Consider the following 20,837-nt stretch of genomic DNA (forward strand, 5'->3'; position numbering starts at 1 on the left):
CCTGGGTGTGAGAAGAGGAGGGGTACCCTGGGTGTGAGGAGAGTAGGGGTACCCTGGGTGTGAGGAGAGTAGGGGTACCCTGGGTGTGAGAGAGTAGGGGTACCCTGGGTGTGAGAGAGTAGGGGTACCCTGGGTATGAGAGAGTAGGGGTACCCTGGGTGTGAGGAGAGTAGGGGTACCCTGGGTGTGAGGAGAGTAGGGGTACCCTGGGTGTGAGGAGAGTAGGGGTACCCTGGGTGTGAGTAGAGTAGGGGTATCCTGGGTGTGAGAAGAGTAGGGGTATCCTGGGTGTGAGAAGAGTAGGGGTACCCTGGGTGTGAGAAGAGTAGGGGTACCCTGGGTGTGAGAAGAGTAGGGGTACCCTGGGTGTGAGAAGAGTAGGGGTACCCTGGGTGTGAGAAGAGTAAGGGTACCCTGGGTATAAAAATAAAAGCACATCTCTGGCATGCCAGCAGTGAAGAGGTTAATTGTATCCGTGCTATGTCCGATCACCGCGGTATATTCCGGGGTCCGGGCAGATGCCCCCCCCTGACCTGTTCCCCCCCCTTGACCTGTTCCCCCTCCTTGACCTGTTCCCCCTCCTTGACCTGTTCCCCCTCCTTGACCTGTCCCCCCCTTGACTTGTTCCCCCCCCTGACCTGTCCCCCCCCCCGACCTGGTTCCCCCCCCTGACCTGTTCCCCCCCTCTTGACCTGTTCCCCCCCCTTGACCTTCCCCCCCGACCTGTTCCCCCCCTGACCTGTTTCCCCCCCCTGACCTGTTTCCCCCCCCCCTGACCTGTTTCCCCCCCCCCTGACCTGTTTCCCCCCCCCCTGACCTGTTTCCCCCCACCTGACCTGTTTCCCCCCCCCTGACCTGGTTTCCCCCCCCTGACCTGTTCCCCCCCTCTTGACCTGTTCCCCCCCCCCTTGACCTGTCCCCCCCCTTGACCTTTCCCCCCCGACCTGTTTCCCCCCCCCTGACCTGTTTCCCCCCCCCTGACCTGTTTCCCCCCCCCTGACCTGTTCCCCCCCCCCCGACCTGGTTTCCCCCCCCTCACCTGTTCCCCCCCTCTTGACCTGTTCCCCCCCTTGACCTGTTCCCCCCCCCTTGACCTGTCCCCCCCCCTTGACCTGTTCCCCCCCCTGACCTGTTTCCCCCCCCCTGACCTGTTTCCCCCCCCCTGACCTGTTTCCCCCCCCCTGACCTGTTTCCCCCCCCTGACCTGCCCCTTCCGCACATCTCTGTTGTAGAGAAGAGGCAGGAGAGAGCGCTCTCTCTGTCACAAGAGACAGGTGGGAGGGTGACAGCCTGGGGCACGTCTCTCTCTGTCACCACTTCCTACACCTCTCCTTCTGCTTTTCAGAAACGGTCTCTCCTGCCGACTTCCCCTTTCTGTCTCGTTAAAGGAAGCGCTCTGAGAGACCGCACTGTGTCCAGCAGAGTGACAGCGCTGTGATGCTTTGGGGGAAAGAGACAGCCCCGTCTTTGAGGTGCAGTAAATCTGGACTCAGACAGTCTCTGTGACAGATTAGAGCGCTGGTGATATCTGTCTGTCTATATTCTCTGTGACAGGTTAGAGCGCGTGTGATATCTGACTGTCTCTCTGTGACAGATTAGAGCACAGATGATATCTGACTGTCTCTCTGTGACAGGTTAGAGCGTGTGTGATATCTGACTGTCTCTCTGTGACAGGTTAGAGCGCGGCTGATATCTGACTGTCTCAGGTTAGAGCGCTGGTGATATCTGACTGTCTCTGTGTAAAAGGTTAGAGTGCGGGTGATATCTGACTGTCTCTCTGTGACAGGTTAGAGCGCGGGTGATATCTGACTGTCTCTCTGTGACAGGTTAGAGCGCGGGTGATATCTGACTGTCTCTCTGTGACAGGTTAGAGCGTGGGTGATATCTGACTGTCTCTCTGTGACAGGTTAGAGCGCGGGTGATATCTGACTGTCTCTCTGTGACAGGTTAGAGCGCGGGTGATATCTGACTGTCTCTCTGTGACAGGTTAGAGCGCGGGTGATATCTGACTGTCTCTCTGTGACAGGTTAGAGCGCGGGTGATATCTGACTGTCTCTCTGTGACAGGTTAGAGCGCGGGTGATATCTGACTGTCTCTCTGTGACAGGTTAGAGCGCGGGTGATATCTGACCGCTCAGAAGACGTTGCATGCCACTGAGGAGCTGACCATGTCGCTGCCACGTCAGCTGAGGGGCGAGAGGTGAGTGACCCATGTCTGTGCATCACTGGCCCCCTCGCATTGACACTAGCCACGTGTCTCAGTTAGTAGCCACATACTGTGACAAGTATCAATGTGCCTGTATGAGTAACAGTAACAAGTAACAACTTTCTATCTCTCACTTACCTCACTAGCCACGTCTCTACATCACTAGCCACGTCCCTACATCACTAGCCACGTCCCTACATCACTAGCCACGGCCCCTACATCACTAGCCACGGCCCCTACATCACTAGCCACGGCCCCTACATCACTAGCCACGGCCCCTACATCACTAGCCACGGCCCCTACATCACTTGCCACGACCCCTACATCACTAGCCACGGCCCCTACATCACTAGCCATGGCCCCATCATCACTAGCCACATGTTATAAGTACTAGTCACCCTCTTGTAATCGCTAGTCATATCTCGTTGCTGCTAACCACCTTTTAGAACAGGACTGGCCAACTCCAGTCCTCAAGGGCTACCAACAGGTCAGGTTTCCAGGATATCCCTGATTCAGCACAAGTGGCTCAGTCAGTGGCTCAGTTGACTGAGTCACATGTGCTGAAGCCTGACCTGTTGGTGGCCCTTGAGGACTGGAGTTGGCCTTAGAAGAACGAGCCCTTTGCCCCTAGCAGTGTCTCTGCGCTACTAGCCACCTCGTCGCACCACTAGCCACGATTCTGCCACGGGAAAGCAGCCTCCCCTCTGATCACCCGGGGCTTATTCCCCCCGCGCTCTGCATTGGGTGACGGGCTCGACACCTCCTGTTTCTCTCCTAGTGATTTCGAGCAGCTGCCGGAAGACGTGCCCGTGTCGGCTAACGTGGCGGATGCGGAGGAGAGGAGAGGCTTCTCCGTGTATTACGTGAGCTCCGGTCATTACATTAGTTTGGGCTTATCCCGTGGGGTCCGCGTACCAACGCACGGAACGCCTTCCTCGACGCCTGCGCAAGGAAGGAGCCGACGCTCCGCGCACAGAGTATTCCGCCCGCATAACCTATAAGAATCTCGGTAATCGGGTTCATTACGTTTGGGGCAAATAGTTACTCAGCGCGGTCTGCGCGTCGCAGGGTCTGATAATGTCGGGAAACAGAAACTGTGCGCCATGCAACGCCTATTACCCCATATAGCCCTCCCTATAACTCCCCTATTACCCCATATACCCCTCCCTATAACTCCCCTATTACCCCATATACCCCTCCCTATAACTCCCCTATTACCCCATATACCCCTCCCTATAACTCCCCTATTACCCCATATACCCCTCCCTATAACTCCCCTATTACCCCATATACCCCTCCCTATAACTCCCCTATTACCCCATATACCCCTCCCTATAACTCCCCTATTACCCCATATACCCCTCCCTATAACTCCCCTATTACCCCATATACCCCTCCCTATAACTCCCCTATTACCCCATATACCCCTCCCTATAACTCCCCTATTACCCCATATAACTGCTCCCTATAACTCCTCCTATTACCCCATATACCCCTCCCTATAACTCCTCCTATTACCCCATATAACCGCTCCCTATAACTCCTCCTATTACCCCATATACCCCCTCCCTATAACTCCTCCAGGATGGGCTGCAGGTGAGCTCCTGCAGGGGAGCCAGGATGGCCTTAGACCCAGGGGTTGGTGGCTGTGAGTTGGAGATGGAAGTAGGAGAGGCCGCAGGCTGCAGCGGGGGTGCAGGCCTTGGTGAGGCTGAATGCAAGGTACAGGAGAGTTTGGAGAGAAAGGAAGGGGCAGAACAGAATCTGCTTAAGAAAGAAAAGAACCAAGCTTTACTGCAGAGGTATAACAGTAAGAAGGCTGAGTTAGAGGAAGAAAACATTGCGTTAAGGAAATGTCGTGGTTCTGAGAGAGATGTGCACAAGAAGCAAATACAGCGTCTGCATGTTGAAGTAACCCAACTAGAGGGTGAGATTGCTAAAATTGCAGGGGTTTCAGTCAGACAGAAACGTTCCCTTTCAAAAATAATTGAAATGCTAACCCAAAGTGTTGAGCAGGGCGCAGAGCAAGGCGCAGAGCAAGGCGCAGAGCAGGGTGCAGAGCTTTCTACAGGTGAAGGTAACAGCCCTGAAACAGGGTCCAGAGAAGGGGACTCACCTCAGGGTGTATCAGGCTGTGAGCATGGATCTGTTCTAGAGCTTCCAGCATCCCAGGGGTTAATGGCAGAAGCAACAGAAGATGTGGTAAAAAGCCCATTACATGGAAAGAAAGCAGCAGACACCTGTGAGGTTAGGTTACCTCAGACTCCCACCCTGGGAGAAGTTGCAGAGATTACAGGGAATGGAGACCAGCAAAGTAAAAACCTTGAATGCCTGAGTGGTGATCAGGAGCAGCTGGAAATGGAGTTTGCTGCTGCTGAGAGCAGTGAGCCAGAGAAACCATGCTCACCTGGACTTACAGAACCATCCCCCTGCTTATTAGCAGGTCCTGTGATTCAGAACTCTGAGAAGGGAGAACAGCAGGTGGTAATTAGCAGCAATGGAGACAGCATTAACCCTGTAGTGCCTGGGAGTGAAATTAAGGTTGTGGAGACTGAAAGTGCTGCTCCTATTCAAACAGTTCCTGATAGAGTGGCCCAAACAGAAGATGGGGTAATGCAAAGGAATGGCATTAAGGTAACCCCAGTTCACACAGCACCCCCTTCAGCCTGGAGTGGGAGATCCTTTGCGAGCGCTGTGACCAGAAATGCACAACCTTTGAAAAGGAGGAATGTGGTCATGTTGAGATATAAGGGCGCAGAGGAGATGAAGCCTGACAGGATTTTTGTAGGGAGACACCTATTAAAAGAATCCTTGGGCTTCCATGCAGAAGAAATGTATGCACTTATCCATATTCCTAGTTCCCGTGAGTACGATGTTAGTTTTAAGAGACCTCAGGCTTTGGATCATTTCTGGATAAGATATGAGAGTCTTAAAGACACGGAATTGTGGAAGCCCTTTGCGGCCATTCCTGTGACTAAACCGGAAACAAAGTCTGTAACAATTCTCTTCAGACATGAATCAGTCCCAATATCAGATATTCTGGTATGGCTTGGCAGACAATATGACATACTGGCTCCACCTACGAGAATTATGGACTCAGAAGAAATTTGGATTGGAGGTTGGAAGATACAAGTCAGACTTTGGCGACATGGCAATGTCACAAAGCATCTGCCCAATTCTTTCTTTATTGGGAGAGAGAGAGGAAACTGCTTTTACTTTGGTCAGCCAACCTTGTGCCATAGATGTGGTTCAAACAGACATCTAAGCATGTCTTGTGATGTTCTAAAATGTAACTTGTGCCAGTCCTTGGGCCACGAGAGGGCAAGCTGTACAATGATCAAATGTAACTTATGCGATAAATTTGGACATTCCTATACAAATTGCACAGAAGCATGGCATAATATTTCAAAAGTATGGGAACAGGAAGTGGACTTTGAAGATAATGAAGAACTTTATGACCGTGCCTTGAAAGTTGGAAACAGAATGTGTTCAGATCCTCCTGCAGACGGGGTTGTTCCGGTTCGGCCTTGGGATGGCGCCTGCCTTGATCCTCCTGGGGACAGAGCTTGTCCTGAACCGCCTGTGGATGCAGTTTGCCCAGATACACTTACAGAAGGAACAATTATTGAGAGTGTAAACGGGACCCAAGGAATGCCAGAAGAACCCTTAGAGGGAACCTCCTCAAATTTACACCCAGCAGGGGAACAATCTGGGGAATCAGAGGATACTACTATGATGGAAACCCAAGAGAGGGCACATGGAAAAAAGAAAATGAAGAAGAGCACGGTAAAAAGACTTGGAGGGACTCTTCGACGTTCTGCAGGTCCCACTGGTAAAGTTCCTCAGGTAACTACAAAGAACCGTTTTTCTGCTCTTCGGAAGGATTGGGGGTCAAGAGCTGAGTTCTCTAACGATGTACAGGAACTTTCCTTATCAGAAGAGGAACATAATATGGACGTTTCCAGAGAGACAGACTCGGGCATGACCCCACCTTCAGTGACCATTAAGAGGTTTGGGTCAATGGGGGATAATGTGGGGAAAAAGAAAAAAAAGTAATGTTGCACCCTTTTTTTTTTGGTAAAAAATATCTGTTTCTATAAGTGATCCCTTAAAGGTAATAACTGTTAACGTGGCAAGTATAAAATCATGGAAAGCCCGAACTTTAGCTTACAACGTATTAAAACATTGTGATGCAAATATCATTTTCTTACAGGAAACAAGATTAAATACAAAAAATGATATTTACAAAGCCAAGCAAGACTGGCAGGCAGGGCCCTCATTTTGGTCCATGGGAGTTACACCTTATGAAGGCGTAGCGATTTTATTTAAAGAGGTTGAGATGAGATGCCATAAACTGTTAGAAATTCAGGAAGGGCGATGCTTACTTCTAGATGTTACTGTGAATAAGTTAGACTTCCGTTTGATTAACATCTATGGACCACAAACAATGAAGGACCGTAAGGAATTATTTAGCAAGATAAGACCATTTCTGTTTACTTCCAAAATGGTCATTTTTTGTGGTGATTTTAATAATATCTCTAGACTGAAAGATCGAGGTAAAATCTATGATAGTCTAAATTATGATAGTAATTTCCTAAATAACCTGTGCAGGCAAGCGGATTTAGAAGATATTCATATTAAACATAATACTGAAGCATCTGGGTTTACTTACTGTAAGGGCCAAAGTAAGAGCAGAATTGACCGTGTATATATTAAAAAAAAGATGGTATCTTCAGGAATTAATATAATTCCGGTTGAATTTTCAGACCATTTAATGTTATCATTCACCCTGAATATCAATGATACCTTGAGGATGGGTAAGGGCAGTTGGAAATTAAACATCTCTACTTTTGAACATAGTGAGACACAAGACCTATTTAGAATGTTTTATGAGGACCAGAGGTCATTACAAGGACTTTATGAAGATTTGGCAGATTGGTGGGAGGGAACAAAACGGAATATAGTCTCGTTTGTAAGAAAACTAGCAAACAGGAAAAGTCAAAATAATTATAAAAAATATCAACTCTTAAGAGGTAAATTATGCCAGCTTTATTCACAGTTGAATGAGGGTAAATTAATAGATCAGGGAGACATAAAGGTTGTTAAAGATAAAATGAAACAACTTCAATATGATAGATATGTATCACTAATAAAGGAGCGAGATTTTGGCTCACAGAAATCTTATATTTCACCAGATCCCTTTCTTAGCTGTAAAGGAGCGGTGGGAAAGAAACTAATCTATGGGCTTTATGACTCTGGTGGTAATTATAGAACCAAGAGTAAGGACATTTTGGATATAGTTAGTAATTTCTATGCAGATTTATTTAAGGACAGCTATAGGGAGAAAAAGGAAATTGATAGTTATATTAATACATTGGTTATTCCTAAATTAACAATGGTAGAAGAAACAAACCTGACAATGGAAGTACTAGATAGTGAGGTCAGGGATGTAATAAATGGGTTACAGAAGAATAAAACCCCAGGGACAGACGGCTTAACAGCAGAATTTTTTTAATTGTTTAGTGATTTGTTAGTTCCTGATTTGACTAAAGTCTTTAACATAATGTTGCAGGAAGGTAAGATACCCGGGTCCATGTGCAAGTCTCTTCTGATTCTGTTACATAAAAAGAATGATCCAGCAGATATAAAGAACTGGAGACCAATTTCTTTATTGAACACAGATAGGAAAATCGTAGCCAGAATTTTGTTTAATAGATTGAGAGAGGTATCTGGGGAACTAATCGGTAAGGCTCAGTATTGTGGCATTAAAGGGCGTAATATCACAAACGCAGTCATACACGTAAGAGAGATTTTTGAGGTTTGTAAAGCTCATAAATTAGAGAAATATGTTTTGTGCTTAGATCAAACTAAGGCATTTGACAGAGTAAATCACGTCTATCTCTGGGAAGTCTTATCCGCGTATGGTATTCCCAATTCCTTCATAGGATGGATATCCTTGTTATATAAAGATGCAGTGGGATGTCCACAAATAAATGGCTGGATAGGGAAAGAATTTAGCGTTAAGTCAGGGGTACGTCAAGGATGTCCTTTGAGTCCTCTTCTGTACGTTTATGCAGTAGATCCATTTTTAAGGAAATTGGAATCAAATAATCTTATTGATGGGGTTGAAATAGCAAAAAATCGGAACCTGAAATGTATTGCGTACGCAGATGATATTTCCATTGTCGTGTCGGGAAAAGAAGCTGCGGAAGAGACTTTTAAAAATATTAGAGATTTTTCAAGTGCTTCCAATTCTAACGTTAACGTAGAAAAGAGTAGCGCGATTTGGCTAAGTCAGGAAACACCGGGTTTTACACTTCCAGGAACGATTCCAATAAGTGACGGTCCAATAAAAATTCTGGGCGTAAAGTTTGGGAAGGAACAGTCAGAAATGCTAAATTGGAAAGAGAAGATAGAAATAGGTGAGGAGAAAATTAAGAAATGGAAGAATTGGAAGCTGTCTTTAGGGGAAAGACTGGCAATAATTAAAACTTTCTTAGTACCAATTTTTGTTTATATCAGTTATATTTTTCCAATACCAGAAAATCTGAATACTAGAATTTTTAGTCTGTTTTTCCGGATGTTATGGGGAAATCGACTAAATTTGATCAAAAGGAATACAACATACTTAGATCAGAAGAAGGGAGGTTTAAAAATGTTAAACCCTGTGGTGTTTTTTAATGTTATTTTTCTGAAATATAATTTTGCCCATACAGTATTATGCAGAAAAATGATCTGGTCTGGCCAATGTGCTTTTGGAAATGGGTTAGTCCTTATGTATTGGCGTGGGAGTGTGGGGGAGAAGTCAAAACTATGAGAGTGAAATCTGGCTATACCCCGGAGTATGTGGCCCAAAGTGTCAGACTTTTAAGAAGGTGGAAAATAAGCAGTAGGGAGATAGAAATGTGTTCTAGGAAACACATTTATGAGAACATTCTTGAGAAATGCTTTTCTTCCCCATTAATCCTGAGAGATTGTGCGGGGGAAGATTTGAGTAAAGCATTAAAAAATTTGAATAGCATGAGAATTCCACCAAAATATAAGGATATTACCTGGTTGGCCTTTCATGGCAAATTATATGTACGAAGTAATATTAAACATATGAATGTATCAGACAGAATGTGTCCTAGAAATTCATGTAATAATGAGGTAGAAACAATGGATCATTTTGTGTTACAGTGTCTCGTAAGTAAAGCGATTTTGGGAAAGAACGGCTTGTTTTTTTAAGACACCAATTTTGGGGAAACTTACATATTCAGAATGTATCTATGGAATTTTTAAGAATAAACATAAGTATAATGAAGGTACAAATTTCCTGATAATAGCAATTGTTAAGTATAATTTGTGGATGGCTAGGTGCCAGGTTTCAATCAAAAATGTGTACATTTCTGAGGATAAAGTTTTTGAGGACATTATAAAAGCCGTAAGAAGAGTTAAGGAAAATGAGAAATTGCTTTTAGAAAAGAAAGTTTGGAACAGATGCTGGATTAATATTTGTATAATGTAAGTCCGTCCATATTGTGCAGTTTTTGGTTTGTAAAGTGATTTGTGAAATGTAATGTTGGAAATTTTTTTCAATAAAAAGAGTTCCTCCTATTACCCCATATAACCGCTCCCTATAACTCCTCCTATTACCCGATATAACCCCTCCTTATATCTCCTCCTATTACCCGATATAACCGCTCCCTATAACTCCTCCTATTACCCCATATAACCGCTCCCTATAACTCCTTCTATTACCCCATATAACCGCTCCCTATAACTCCTCCTATTACCCCATATAACCCCAACCTATAACTCCTCCTATTACCCCATATAACCCCTCCCTATAACTCCTCCTATTACCCCATATAACCGCTCCCTATAACTCCTCCTATTACCCCATATAACCGCTGCCTATAACTCCCCCTATTGCCCCATATACCCGCTCCCTATAACTCCCCCTTATTGCCCCATATACCCGCTCCCTATAACTCCTCCTATTGCCCCATATAACCGCTCCCTATAACTCCTCCTATTGCCCCATGTAACCTCTCCCTATAACTCCTCCTATTGCCCCATATAACTGCTCCCTATAACTCCTCCTATTATCCCATATAACCGCTCCCTATAACTCCTCCTATTGCCCCCATCTAACCTCTCCCTATAACTCCCCCTATTACCCCATATAACCGCTCCCTATAACTCCTATTACCCCATATAACCGCTCCCTATAACTCCTATTACCCCATATAACCGCTCCCTATAACTCCCCCTATTGCCCCATATAACCTATCCCTATAACTCCTCCTATTACCCCATATAACCGCTCCCTATAACTCCTCCTATTACCCCATATAACCGCTCCCTATAACTCCTCATATTACCCCATATACCCGATCCCTATAACTCCCCCTATTGCCCCATATAACCGCTCCCTATAACTCCTCCTATTGCCCCATATAACCACTCCCTACAACTCCTCCTATTACCCCATATAACCGCTCCCTATAACTCCTATTACCCCATATAACCGCTCCCTATAACTCCTTCTATTACCCCATATAACCGCTCCCTATAACTCCACTTATTGCCCCATATAACCACTCCCTAATACTCCTCCTATTGCCCCATATAACCGCTCCCTATAACTCCTCCTATTGCACACTCCCAATGAGTTTGAGCTGTATGGACAGGCACCTCTGGGATGGACTCACAGTCATGGGGCTGCGGCCTCCAGAGAGGAGGCCACAACCTATTATTAGTGCTCATTTAGAGGGACACCCCCCCCCCCCACACACATTGCCAGTCATCGTGTCAGTTCCCCTGGGACCCCTGTCGCTGATCACCTCCCTCACACCGGCCCCCGTGACTCCTTTCCCTGCAGACGTTTGTCATTGAGGTGAAAGCCAAAGGCGGCAGCAAGTATTTCATATACCGACGTTACAGCCAGTTCCTGACTCTGCACACCAAGCTGGAGGAGATGTACGGGCCAGAGAGAGGCATCGCCCCCTACATCTGCCCCCTGCCCGTTTTACCAGGTGCGTTGCCGATCCCCGTAGACCCCGCACTATCTCCTCTTGCTGGCTTTGACCTTGGCTTTGACCTTGGCTTTGACCTTGGCTTTGACCTTGGCTTTTCTGTGACCTTCAGGGAAAGTTTATGTTGGGAACAAGAAGGAAATCGCAGAGACTCGTATTCCTCTTCTGAACTCCTATATGAAGGTGCGGCCACAGCCACTGCACTCTCACTACCTGCACTCTGCCACTCCTCGCTCTCTGAGGATGCTGCGCTCTCTCGCTCTCACCCTGCACTCTCACTACCTGCACTCTGCCACTCCTCACTCTCTGAGGATGCTGCACTCTCTCGCTCTCACCCTGCACTCTCACTACCTGCACTCTGCCACTCCTCGCTCTCTGAGGATGCTGCGCTCTCTCTCTCTCACCCTGCACTCTCACTACCTGCACTCTGCCACTCCTCGCTCTCTGAGGATGCTGCACTCTCTCTCTCTCACCCTGCACTCTCACTACCTGCACTCTGCCACTCCTCGCTCTCTGAGGATGCGGCACTCTCTCGCTCTCACCCTGCACTCTCACCCTGCACTCTCACTACCTGCACTCTGCCACTCCTCGCTCTCTGAGGATGCTGCACTCTCTCTCTCTCACCCTGCACTCTCACTACCTGCACTCTGCCACTCCTCGCTCTCTGAGGATGCTGCGCTCTCTCTCTCTCACCCTGCACTCTCACTACCTGCACTCTGCCACTCCTCGCTCTCTGAGGATGCTGCGCTCTCTCGCTCTCACCCTGCACTCTCACTACCTGCACTCTGCCACTCCTCGCTCTCTGAGGATGCTGCGCTCTCTCTCTCTCACCCTGCACTCTCACTACCTGCACTCTGCCACTCCTCGCTCTCTGAGGATGCTGCGCTCTCTCTCTCACCCTGCACTCTCACTACCTGCACTCTGCCACTCCTCGCTCTCTGAGGATGCTGCGCTCTCTCTCTCTCACCCTGCACTCTCACTACCTGCACTCTGCCACTCCTCGCTCTCTGAGGATGCTGCGCTCTCTCTCTCTCACCCTGCACTCTCACCCTGCACTCTCACTACCTGCACTCTGCCATTCCTCGCTCTCTGAGGATGCTGCACTCTCTCGCTCTCACCCTGCACTCTCACTACCTGCACTCTGCCACTCCTCGCTCTCTGAGGATGCTGCACTCTCTCTCTCACCCTGCACTCTCACTGCCTGCACTCTGCCACTCCTCGCTCTCTGAGGATGCTGCACTCTCTCGCTCTCACCCTGCACTCTCACTACCTGCACTCTGCCACTCCTCGCTCTCTGAGGATGCTGCGCTCTCTCTCTCTCACCCTGCACTCTCACTACCTGCACTCTGCCACTCCTCGCTCTCTGAGGATGCTGCACTCTCTCTCTCTCACCCTGCACTCTCACTACCTGCACTCTGCCACTCCTCGCTCTCTGAGGATGCTGTGCTTTCTCTCTCTCACCCTGCACTCTCACTCCCTGCACTCTGCCACTCCTCACTCTCTGAGGATGCTGCGCTCTCTCTCTCTCACCCTGCACTCTCACTACCTGCACTCTGCCACTCCTCGCTCTCTGAGGATGCTGCACTCTCTCGCTCTCACCCTGCACTCTCACCCTGCACTCTCACTACCTGCACTCTGCCACTCCTCGCTCTCTGAGGATGCTGCGCTCTCTCGCTCTCACCCTGCACTCTCACTACCTGCACTCTGCCACTCCTCGCTCTCTGAGGATGCTGCACTCTCTCGCTCTCACCCTGCACTCTCACCCTGCACTCTCACTACCTGCACTCTGCCACTCCTCGCTCTCTGAGGATGCTGCGCTCTCTCGCTCTCACCCTGCACTCTCACTACCTGCACTCTGCCACTCCTCGCTCTCTGAGGATGCTGCACTCTCTCTCTCTCACCCTGCACTCTCACTACCTGCACTCTGCCACTCCTCGCTCTCTGAGGATGCTGCGCTCTCTCTCTCTCACCCTGCACTCTCACTACCTGCACTCTGCCGCTCCTCGCTCTCTGAGGATGCTGCGCTCTCTCGCTCTCAATCACCCTGCACTCTCTCTGTCTCTTTCTCTTTGCTGCTCTCTCTCATCCTGCTATCTCTCACACACCTTGCTTACTCTCTCTTTCTCTCGCCCTTCACTCTCTTTCTCTTTGCTGCTCTCTCTCGGCCTGCACTCTCTCTCTCACCCTGCACTCTCACTACCTGCACTCTGCCACTCCTCGCTCTCTGAGGATGCTGCACTCTCTCGCTCTCACCCTGCACTCTCACCCTGCACTCTCACTACCTGCACTCTGCCACTCCTCGCTCTCTGAGGATGCTGCACTCTCTCGCTCTCACCCTGCACTCTCACTACCTGCACTCTGCCACTCCTCGCTCTCTGAGGATGCTGCACTCTCTCGCTCTCACCCTGCACTCTCACTACCTGCACTCTGCCACTCCTCGCTCTCTGAGGATGCTGCACTCTCTCTCTCACCCTGCACTCTCACTGCCTGCACTCTGCCACTCCTCGCTCTCTGAGGATGCTGCACTCTCTCGCTCTCACCCTGCACTCTCACTACCTGCACTCTGCCACTCCTCGCTCTCTGAGGATGCTGCGCTCTCTCTCTCTCACCCTGCACTCTCACTACCTGCACTCTGCCACTCCTCGCTCTCTGAGGATGCTGCACTCTCTCTCTCTCACCCTGCACTCTCACTACCTGCACTCTGCCACTCCTCGCTCTCTGAGGATGCTGTGCTTTCTCTCTCTCACCCTGCACTCTCACTACCTGCACTCTGCCACTCCTCACTCTCTGAGGATGCTGCGCTCTCTCTCTCTCACCCTGCACTCTCACTACCTGCACTCTGCCACTCCTCACTCTCTGAGGATGCTGCACTCTCTCGCTCTCACCCTGCACTCTCACCCTGCACTCTCACTACCTGCACTCTGCCACTCCTCGCTCTCTGAGGATGCTGCGCTCTCTCGCACTCACCCTGCACTCTCACTACCTGCACTCTGCCACTCCTCGCTCTCTGAGGATGCTGCACTCTCTCGCTCTCACCCTGCACTCTCACCCTGCACTCTCACTACCTGCACTCTGCCACTCCTCGCTCTCTGAGGATGCTGCGCTCTCTCGCTCTCACCCTGCACTCTCACTACCTGCACTCTGCCACTCCTCGCTCTCTGAGGATGCTGCACTCTCTCTCTCTCACCCTGCACTCTCACTACCTGCACTCTGCCACTCCTCGCTCTCTGAGGATGCTGCGCTCTCTCTCTCTCACCCTGCACTCTCACTACCTGCACTCTGCCGCTCCTCGCTCTCTGAGGATGCTGCGCTCTCTCGCTCTCAAACACCCTGCACTCTCTCTGTCTCTTTCTCTTTGCTGCTCTCTCTCATCCTGCTATCTCTCACACACCTTGCTTACTCTCTCTTTCTCTCGCCCTTCACTCTCTTTCTCTTTGCTGCTCTCTCTCGGCCTGCACTCTCTCTCTCACTCTGCACTCTCACTACCTGCACTCTGCCACTCCTCGCTCTCTGAGGATGCTGCGCTCTCTCTCTCTCACCCTGCACTCTCACTACCTGCACTCTGCCACTCCTCGCTCTCTGAGGATGCTGCACTCTCTCTCTCTCACCCTGCACTCTCACTACCTGCACTCTGCCACTCCTCGCTCTCTGAGGATGCGGCACTCTCTCGCTCTCACCCTGCACTCTCACCCTGCACTCTCACTACCTGCACTCTGCCACTCCTCGCTCTCTGAGGATGCTGCACTCTCTCTCTCTCACCCTGCACTCTCACTACCTGCACTCTGCCACTCCTCGCTCTCTGAGGATGCTGCGCTCTCTCTCTCTCACCCTGCACTCTCACTACCTGCACTCTGCCACTCCTCGCTCTCTGAGGATGCTGCGCTCTCTCGCTCTCACCCTGCACTCTCACTACCTGCACTCTGCCACTCCTCGCTCTCTGAGGATGCTGCGCTCTCTCTCTCTCACCCTGCACTCTCACTACCTGCACTCTGCCACTCCTCGCTCTCTGAGGATGCTGCACTCTCTCTCTCACCCTGCACTCTCACTACCTGCACTCTGCCACTCCTCGCTCTCTGAGGATGCTGCGCTCTCTCTCTCTCACCCTGCACTCTCACTACCTGCACTCTGCCACTCCTCGCTCTCTGAGGATGCTGCACTCTCTCTCTCTCAAACACCCTGCACTCTCACTACCTGCACTCTGCCACTCCTCGCTCTCTGAGGATGCTGCACTCTCTCGCTCTCACCCTGCACTCTCACTACCTGCACTCTGCCACTCCTCGCTCTCTGAGGATGCTGCGCTCTCTCTCTCTCACCCTGCACTCTCACTACCTGCACTCTGCCACTCCTCGTTCTCTGAGGATGCTGCGCTCTCTCTCTCACCCTGCACTCTCACTACCTGCACTCTGCCACTCCTCGCTCTCTGAGGATGCTGCACTCTCTCTCTCTCACCCTGCACTCTCACTACCTGCACTCTGCCACTCCTCGCTCTCTGAGGATGCTGCACTCTCTCTCTCTCACCCTGCACTCTTACTACCTGCACTCTGCCACTCCTCGCTCTCTGAGGATGCTGCGCTCTCTCTCTCTCACCCTGCACTCTCACTACCTGCACTCTGCCGCTCCTCGCTCTCTGAGGATGCTGCGCTCTCTCGCTCTCAAACACCCTGCACTCTCTCTGTCTCTTTCTCTTTGCTGCTCTCTCTCATCCTGCTATCTCTCACACACCTTGCTTACTCTCTCTTTCTCTCGCCCTTCACTCTCTTTCTCTTTGCTGCTCTCTCTCGGCTTGCACTCTCTCTCTCAGCCTGCACTCTCTCACAACCTGCTTTCTCTTTCTCTCAGCCTGCACTCTGTCTCTCTCTCTCTCAGCCTGCACTCTCTCTCTCTCTCACCCTGCACTCTCCCTCTCTCTCACCCTGAACTCTCTCTCTCACCCTGCACTCTCTCTCTCACCCTGCACTCTCTCTCTCTCACCCTGCACTCTCTCTCTCACCCTGCACTCTCTCTCACCCTGCACTCTCTCTCTTTCATCCTGCACTCTCTCTCTCACCCTGCACTCTCTCTCTCACCCTGCACTCTCTCTCTCTCACCCTGCACCCTCTATCTCACCCTGCACTCTCTCTCTCACCCTGCACCCTCTCTCTCACCCTGCACTCTCTCTTTCTTGCTCACCCTGCACTCTCTCTCTCTCTCTCTCTCTCACCCTGCACTCTCTCTCTCTCTCTCACCCTGCACTCTCTCTCTCTCACCCTGCACTCTCTCTCTTTCACCCTGCACTCTCTCTCACCCTGCACTCTCTCTCTCACCCTGCACCCTCTCTCTCACCCTGCACTCTCCCTCTTACCCTGCACTCTCTCTCTCTCACCCTGCACCCTCTATCTCACCCTGCACTCTCTCTCTCACCCTGCACCCTCTCTCTCACCCTGCACTCTCTCTTTCTCGCTCACCATGCACTCTCTCTCTCTCACCCTGCACTCTCTCTCTCACCCTGCACTCTCTCTCTCACCCTGCACTCTCTCTCGTTCACCCTGCACTCTCTCTCTCACCCTGCACTCTCTCTCTCTCACCCTGCACTCTCTCTCTCTCACCCTGCACTCTCTCTCTCTCTCTCTCACCCTGCACTCTCTCTCTCTCTCTCTCTCTCTCTCTCTCTCTCTCACCCTGCACTCTCTCTCTCTCTCTCTCTCTCTCTCACACACACACTGCACTCTCTCTCTCTCTCTCTCTCACCCTGCACTCTCTCTCTCTCACCCTGCACTCTCTCTCTCTCTCTCTCTCTCTCTCACACACACACACACACTGCACTCTCTCTCTCTCACCCTGCACTCTCTCTCTCTCACCCTGCACTCTCTCTCTCTCTCTCACCCTGCACTCTCTCTCTCTCTCACCCTGCACTCTCTCTCTCTCTCTCTCTCTCTCTCTCACCCTGCACTCTCTCTCTCTCTCTCTCTCACCCTGCACTCTCTCTCACCCTGCACTCTCTCTCTCTCTCTCACCCTGCACTCTCTCTCTCTCTCACACACACACACTGCACTCTCTCTCTCTCTCACCCTGCACTCTCTCTCTCTCACCCTGCACCCTCTCTCTCACCCTGCACTCTCTCTCTCTCTCTCTCTCACCCTGCACTCTCTCTCTCTCACCCTGCACTCTCTCTCTCTCTCTCACCCTGCACTCTCTCTCTCTCTCACACACACACTGCACTCTCTCTCTCTCTCTCTCTCTCTCTCTCACCCTGCACTCTCTCTCTCTCTCTCTCTCTCTCTCTCTCTCTCTCTCTCTCTCTCTCTAACTCTCTCCACTCTCTCCTGCCTTCCAGGGGCTGCTAAACTCTCCGGTGTGGCTCCTGTTAGATGAAGACCTTCGCATATTCTTCCACCAGACGGCATACGACAGTGAGAGGGTCCCCCATGCCCTCCGCCGGCTGCGCCCCCAGACACGCAGAATGTACGCTTCCCCTGAAATCTCCCCCCCCCCCAATATTATCTCCAGCAGTGGTAGGAAACATTACATAATTCATGGGTCTCGTGTGGCCCTTGAGCCCTCAAAAGGGCCACACATCACCCATCCATATATAAGGTGCACAAGCAGAAGGGAGGTTGCAGCCGTGGGTTGGAGCTCCGACCCTCTCCCTCAGCTGAGTGGGACCGCGATCTCCGTTCCCACGGTCCTGGGGAGAGTGGAAGAGTAGGGTGCTGGGGTGACCCGTGGTAGGTGAAGCCCTAGAGGGCCGCCGGTTGCATACCAATGATCTAGTGCAGAGGTGGCGAACTCCAGTCCTTTAGGGTCACTAATAGGTCAAGTTTTAAGGATCTCCCTGCTTCAGCGCAGGTCGTGCAGTGGTTGACTGAGCCACTGATTGAGCCAACTGTGCTGAAGCAGGGATATCCTGAAAACCTGATCTGTTGGTGGCCCTTGAGGACTGGCGTTGGCCGCCCCTGATCTAGTATATTAACCATGTCACTGCCATTAGTACACTTTGCCCCTAGGAGGGACTGAGCCCTTAACCCTGTCACTGCCATTAGTACACTTTGCCCCTAGGAGGGACTGACCCCTTAACCCTGTCACTGCCATTAGTACACTTTGCCCCTAGGAGGGACTGACCCCTTAACCCTGTCACTGCCATTAGTACACTTTGCCCCTAGGAGGGACTGAGCCCTTAACCCTGTCACTGCCATTAGTACACTTTACCCCTAGGAGGGACTGACCCCTTAACCCTGTCACTGCCATTAGTACACTTTGCCCCTAGGAGGGACTGACCCCTTAACCCTGTCACTGCCATTAGTACACTTTGCCCCTAGGAGGGACTGAGCCCTTAACCCTGTCACTGCCATTAGTACACTTTACCCCTAGGAGGGACTGACCCCTTAACCCTGTCACTGCCATTAGTACACTTTGCCCCTAGGAGGGACTGACCCCTTAACCCTGTCACTGCCATTAGTACACTTTGCCCCTGGGAGAGATTGTTACTTTAAGGCCCTGCTCCTTCCCACATCTCATGAAACATTATTTCCAGGCTCCCGCCCCACAGAGCCTTTTCCTGCTCCCCGGCCTGACCCGGAGCTCTGCCCTCTAACACTTTGTATTTCTCTCGGGCAGTAAGAGGAACTCCCAGCACACGTCAGATATGGACAAACCCAGAGCCGAAGTAAGTATTCCTGAGAGGCGCAAGAGGGAAGAGAGAAGTGGGTCCCATGTGTCTGTGTATTAGGAGCGGGTGAGAGGTATGTGTCCCATGTGTCTGTGTATTAGGAGCGGGTGAGAGGTATGTGTCCCATGTGTCTGTATTAGGAGAGGGTGAGAGGTATGTGTCCCTAGTGTCTGTGTATTAGGCAGAAGTGAGAGGTATGTGTCCCTGGTGTCTGTGTATTATGCAGGGGTGAGAAGTATATGTCCCCCATGTGCCTGTGTATTAGGCGGGGTGAGAGGTATGTGGCCCTGGTATCTGTGTAGTAAGTGGGGGTAAGAGGTATGTGTCCCACGTGTCTGTGTATTAGGCGGGGGTGAGCGGTATCTGTCCTTAGTGTCTGTGTATTAGGCGGGGGTGAGAGATATGTGTCTCTGGAGTCTCTGTTGGCGGTAAGGATGACCAGTGTGAGTCTCTGTTGGCAGTAAGGATGACCGGTGGGAGTCTCTGTTGACGTTAAGGATGACCAGTGTGAGTCTCTGTTGGCAGTAAGGATGACCAGTGTGAGTCTCTGTTGGCAGTAAGGATGACCAGTGTGAGTCTCTGTTGGCGGTAAGGATGACCGGTGGGAGTCTCTGTTGGCGGTAAGGATGACCGGTGGGAGTCTCTGTTGGTGGTAAGGATGACCGGTGGGAGTCTCTGTTGACGTTAAGGATGACCGGTGTGAGTCAACGTGGGCGGTAAGGATGACCGGTGGGAGTCTCTGTTGACGTTAAGGATGACTAGTGGGAGTCTCCGTGGGTGGTAAGGATGACCGGTGGGAGTTTATGTTGACGTTAAGGATGGCCGGTGGGAGTCTCTGTTGGTGGTAAGGATGACCGATGGGAGTCTCTGTTGGTGGTAAGGATGACCGGTGGGAGTCTCTGTTGGTGGTAAGGATGACCGGTGGGAGTCTCTGATGTTAAGGATGGCCAGTGGGAGTCTCTGTTGGCGGTAAGGATGACCGGTGGGAGTCTCTGTTGACGTTAAGGATGACTGTTGTGAGTCTCTTTTGGCGGTAAGGATGACTGTTGTGAGTCTCTTTTGGCGGTAAGGATGACTGTTGTGAGTCTCTTTTGGCGGTAAGGATGACTGTTGTGAGTCTCTTTTGGCGGTAAGGATGACCGGTGGGAGTCTCTGTTGGTGGTATGGATGACCAGTGGGAATCTCTGTTGGCGGTAAGGTGACCAGTGGGAGTCTCTGTTGGCGGTAAGGTGACCGGTGGGAGTCTCTGTTGGTGTTAAGGATGACCGGTTGGAGTCTTTGTTGGCGGTAAGGATAACCGGTGGGAGTCTATGTTGGCGGTAAGGATGACCGGTGGGAGTCTCTGTTGGCGGTAAGGATAACCGGTGTGAGTCTCTGTTGGCGGTAAGGATAACCGGTGTGAATCTCTGTTGGTGGTAAGGATGACCGGTGGGAGTCTCTGTTGGCGGTAAGGATGACCAGTGTGAGTCTCTGTTGGCGGTAAGGATGACCGGTGGGAGTCTCTGTTGGCGGCAAGGTGACCGGTGTGAGTCTCTGTTGGCGGTAAGGATGACCTGTACATTATACTTTCCTAATCTCTTTGTTTCTCATTGATAGGCTCTCTTTGATTTTAAGGGCAGCACTGACTTGGAACTAAACTTTAAGACAGGGGACCTGATTTACCTTCTGAGCCGAGTCAACAGGGAATGGCTGGAGGTAAGAGAGTATACAATGTAATACGGGAAAATGTTGCACAACAATAACCAAATATGAAAAATACTGATACCAGTGATCTCTAACTCGATGAGGGAAGGCCCGCTGCAATCCCAGGTACAGGATACACAGGGAAGGCCCGCTGCAATCCCAGGTACAGGATACACAGGGAAGGCCCGCTGCTATCCCAGGTACAGGAGACACAGGGAAGGCCCGCTGCAATCCCAGGTACAGGATACACAGGGAAGGCCCGCTGCTATCCCAGGTACAGGAGA

General features: G+C 50.9%; 1 protein-coding gene across 4 annotated transcripts in view; it reads left to right on the forward strand.

Moving 5' to 3' along the window:
* The first annotated feature begins 1,278 nt into the window (after positions 1 to 1,278).
* Positions 1,279 to 20,837, forward strand: part of NCF4 (neutrophil cytosolic factor 4) — a 52,533-nt gene continuing 32,974 nt past the window's right edge. The window contains exons 1-8 of one of the 4 annotated variants that reach the window (XM_075573831.1): positions 1,279 to 1,472; positions 2,107 to 2,199; positions 2,984 to 3,068; positions 11,072 to 11,225; positions 11,338 to 11,408; positions 17,539 to 17,666; positions 18,819 to 18,867; positions 20,485 to 20,565. In XM_075573831.1, the coding sequence (XP_075429946.1) occupies positions 2,168 to 2,199; positions 2,984 to 3,068; positions 11,072 to 11,225; positions 11,338 to 11,408; positions 17,539 to 17,666; positions 18,819 to 18,867; positions 20,485 to 20,565 (600 nt within the window). In that variant the 5' untranslated portion in view covers positions 1,279 to 1,472; positions 2,107 to 2,167. Of the gene's footprint in view, positions 1,555 to 2,066; positions 2,200 to 2,983; positions 3,069 to 11,071; positions 11,226 to 11,337; positions 11,409 to 17,538; positions 17,667 to 18,818; positions 18,868 to 20,466; positions 20,566 to 20,837 lie in introns of all 4 variants that reach the window. The other 3 variants (XM_075573830.1, XM_075573829.1, XM_075573828.1) reach the window with 3 other exon arrangements.

Source organism: Ascaphus truei, chromosome 17, assembly GCF_040206685.1.
Source record: "Ascaphus truei isolate aAscTru1 chromosome 17, aAscTru1.hap1, whole genome shotgun sequence".
Classification (NCBI taxonomy): domain Eukaryota; kingdom Metazoa; phylum Chordata; class Amphibia; order Anura; family Ascaphidae; genus Ascaphus; species Ascaphus truei.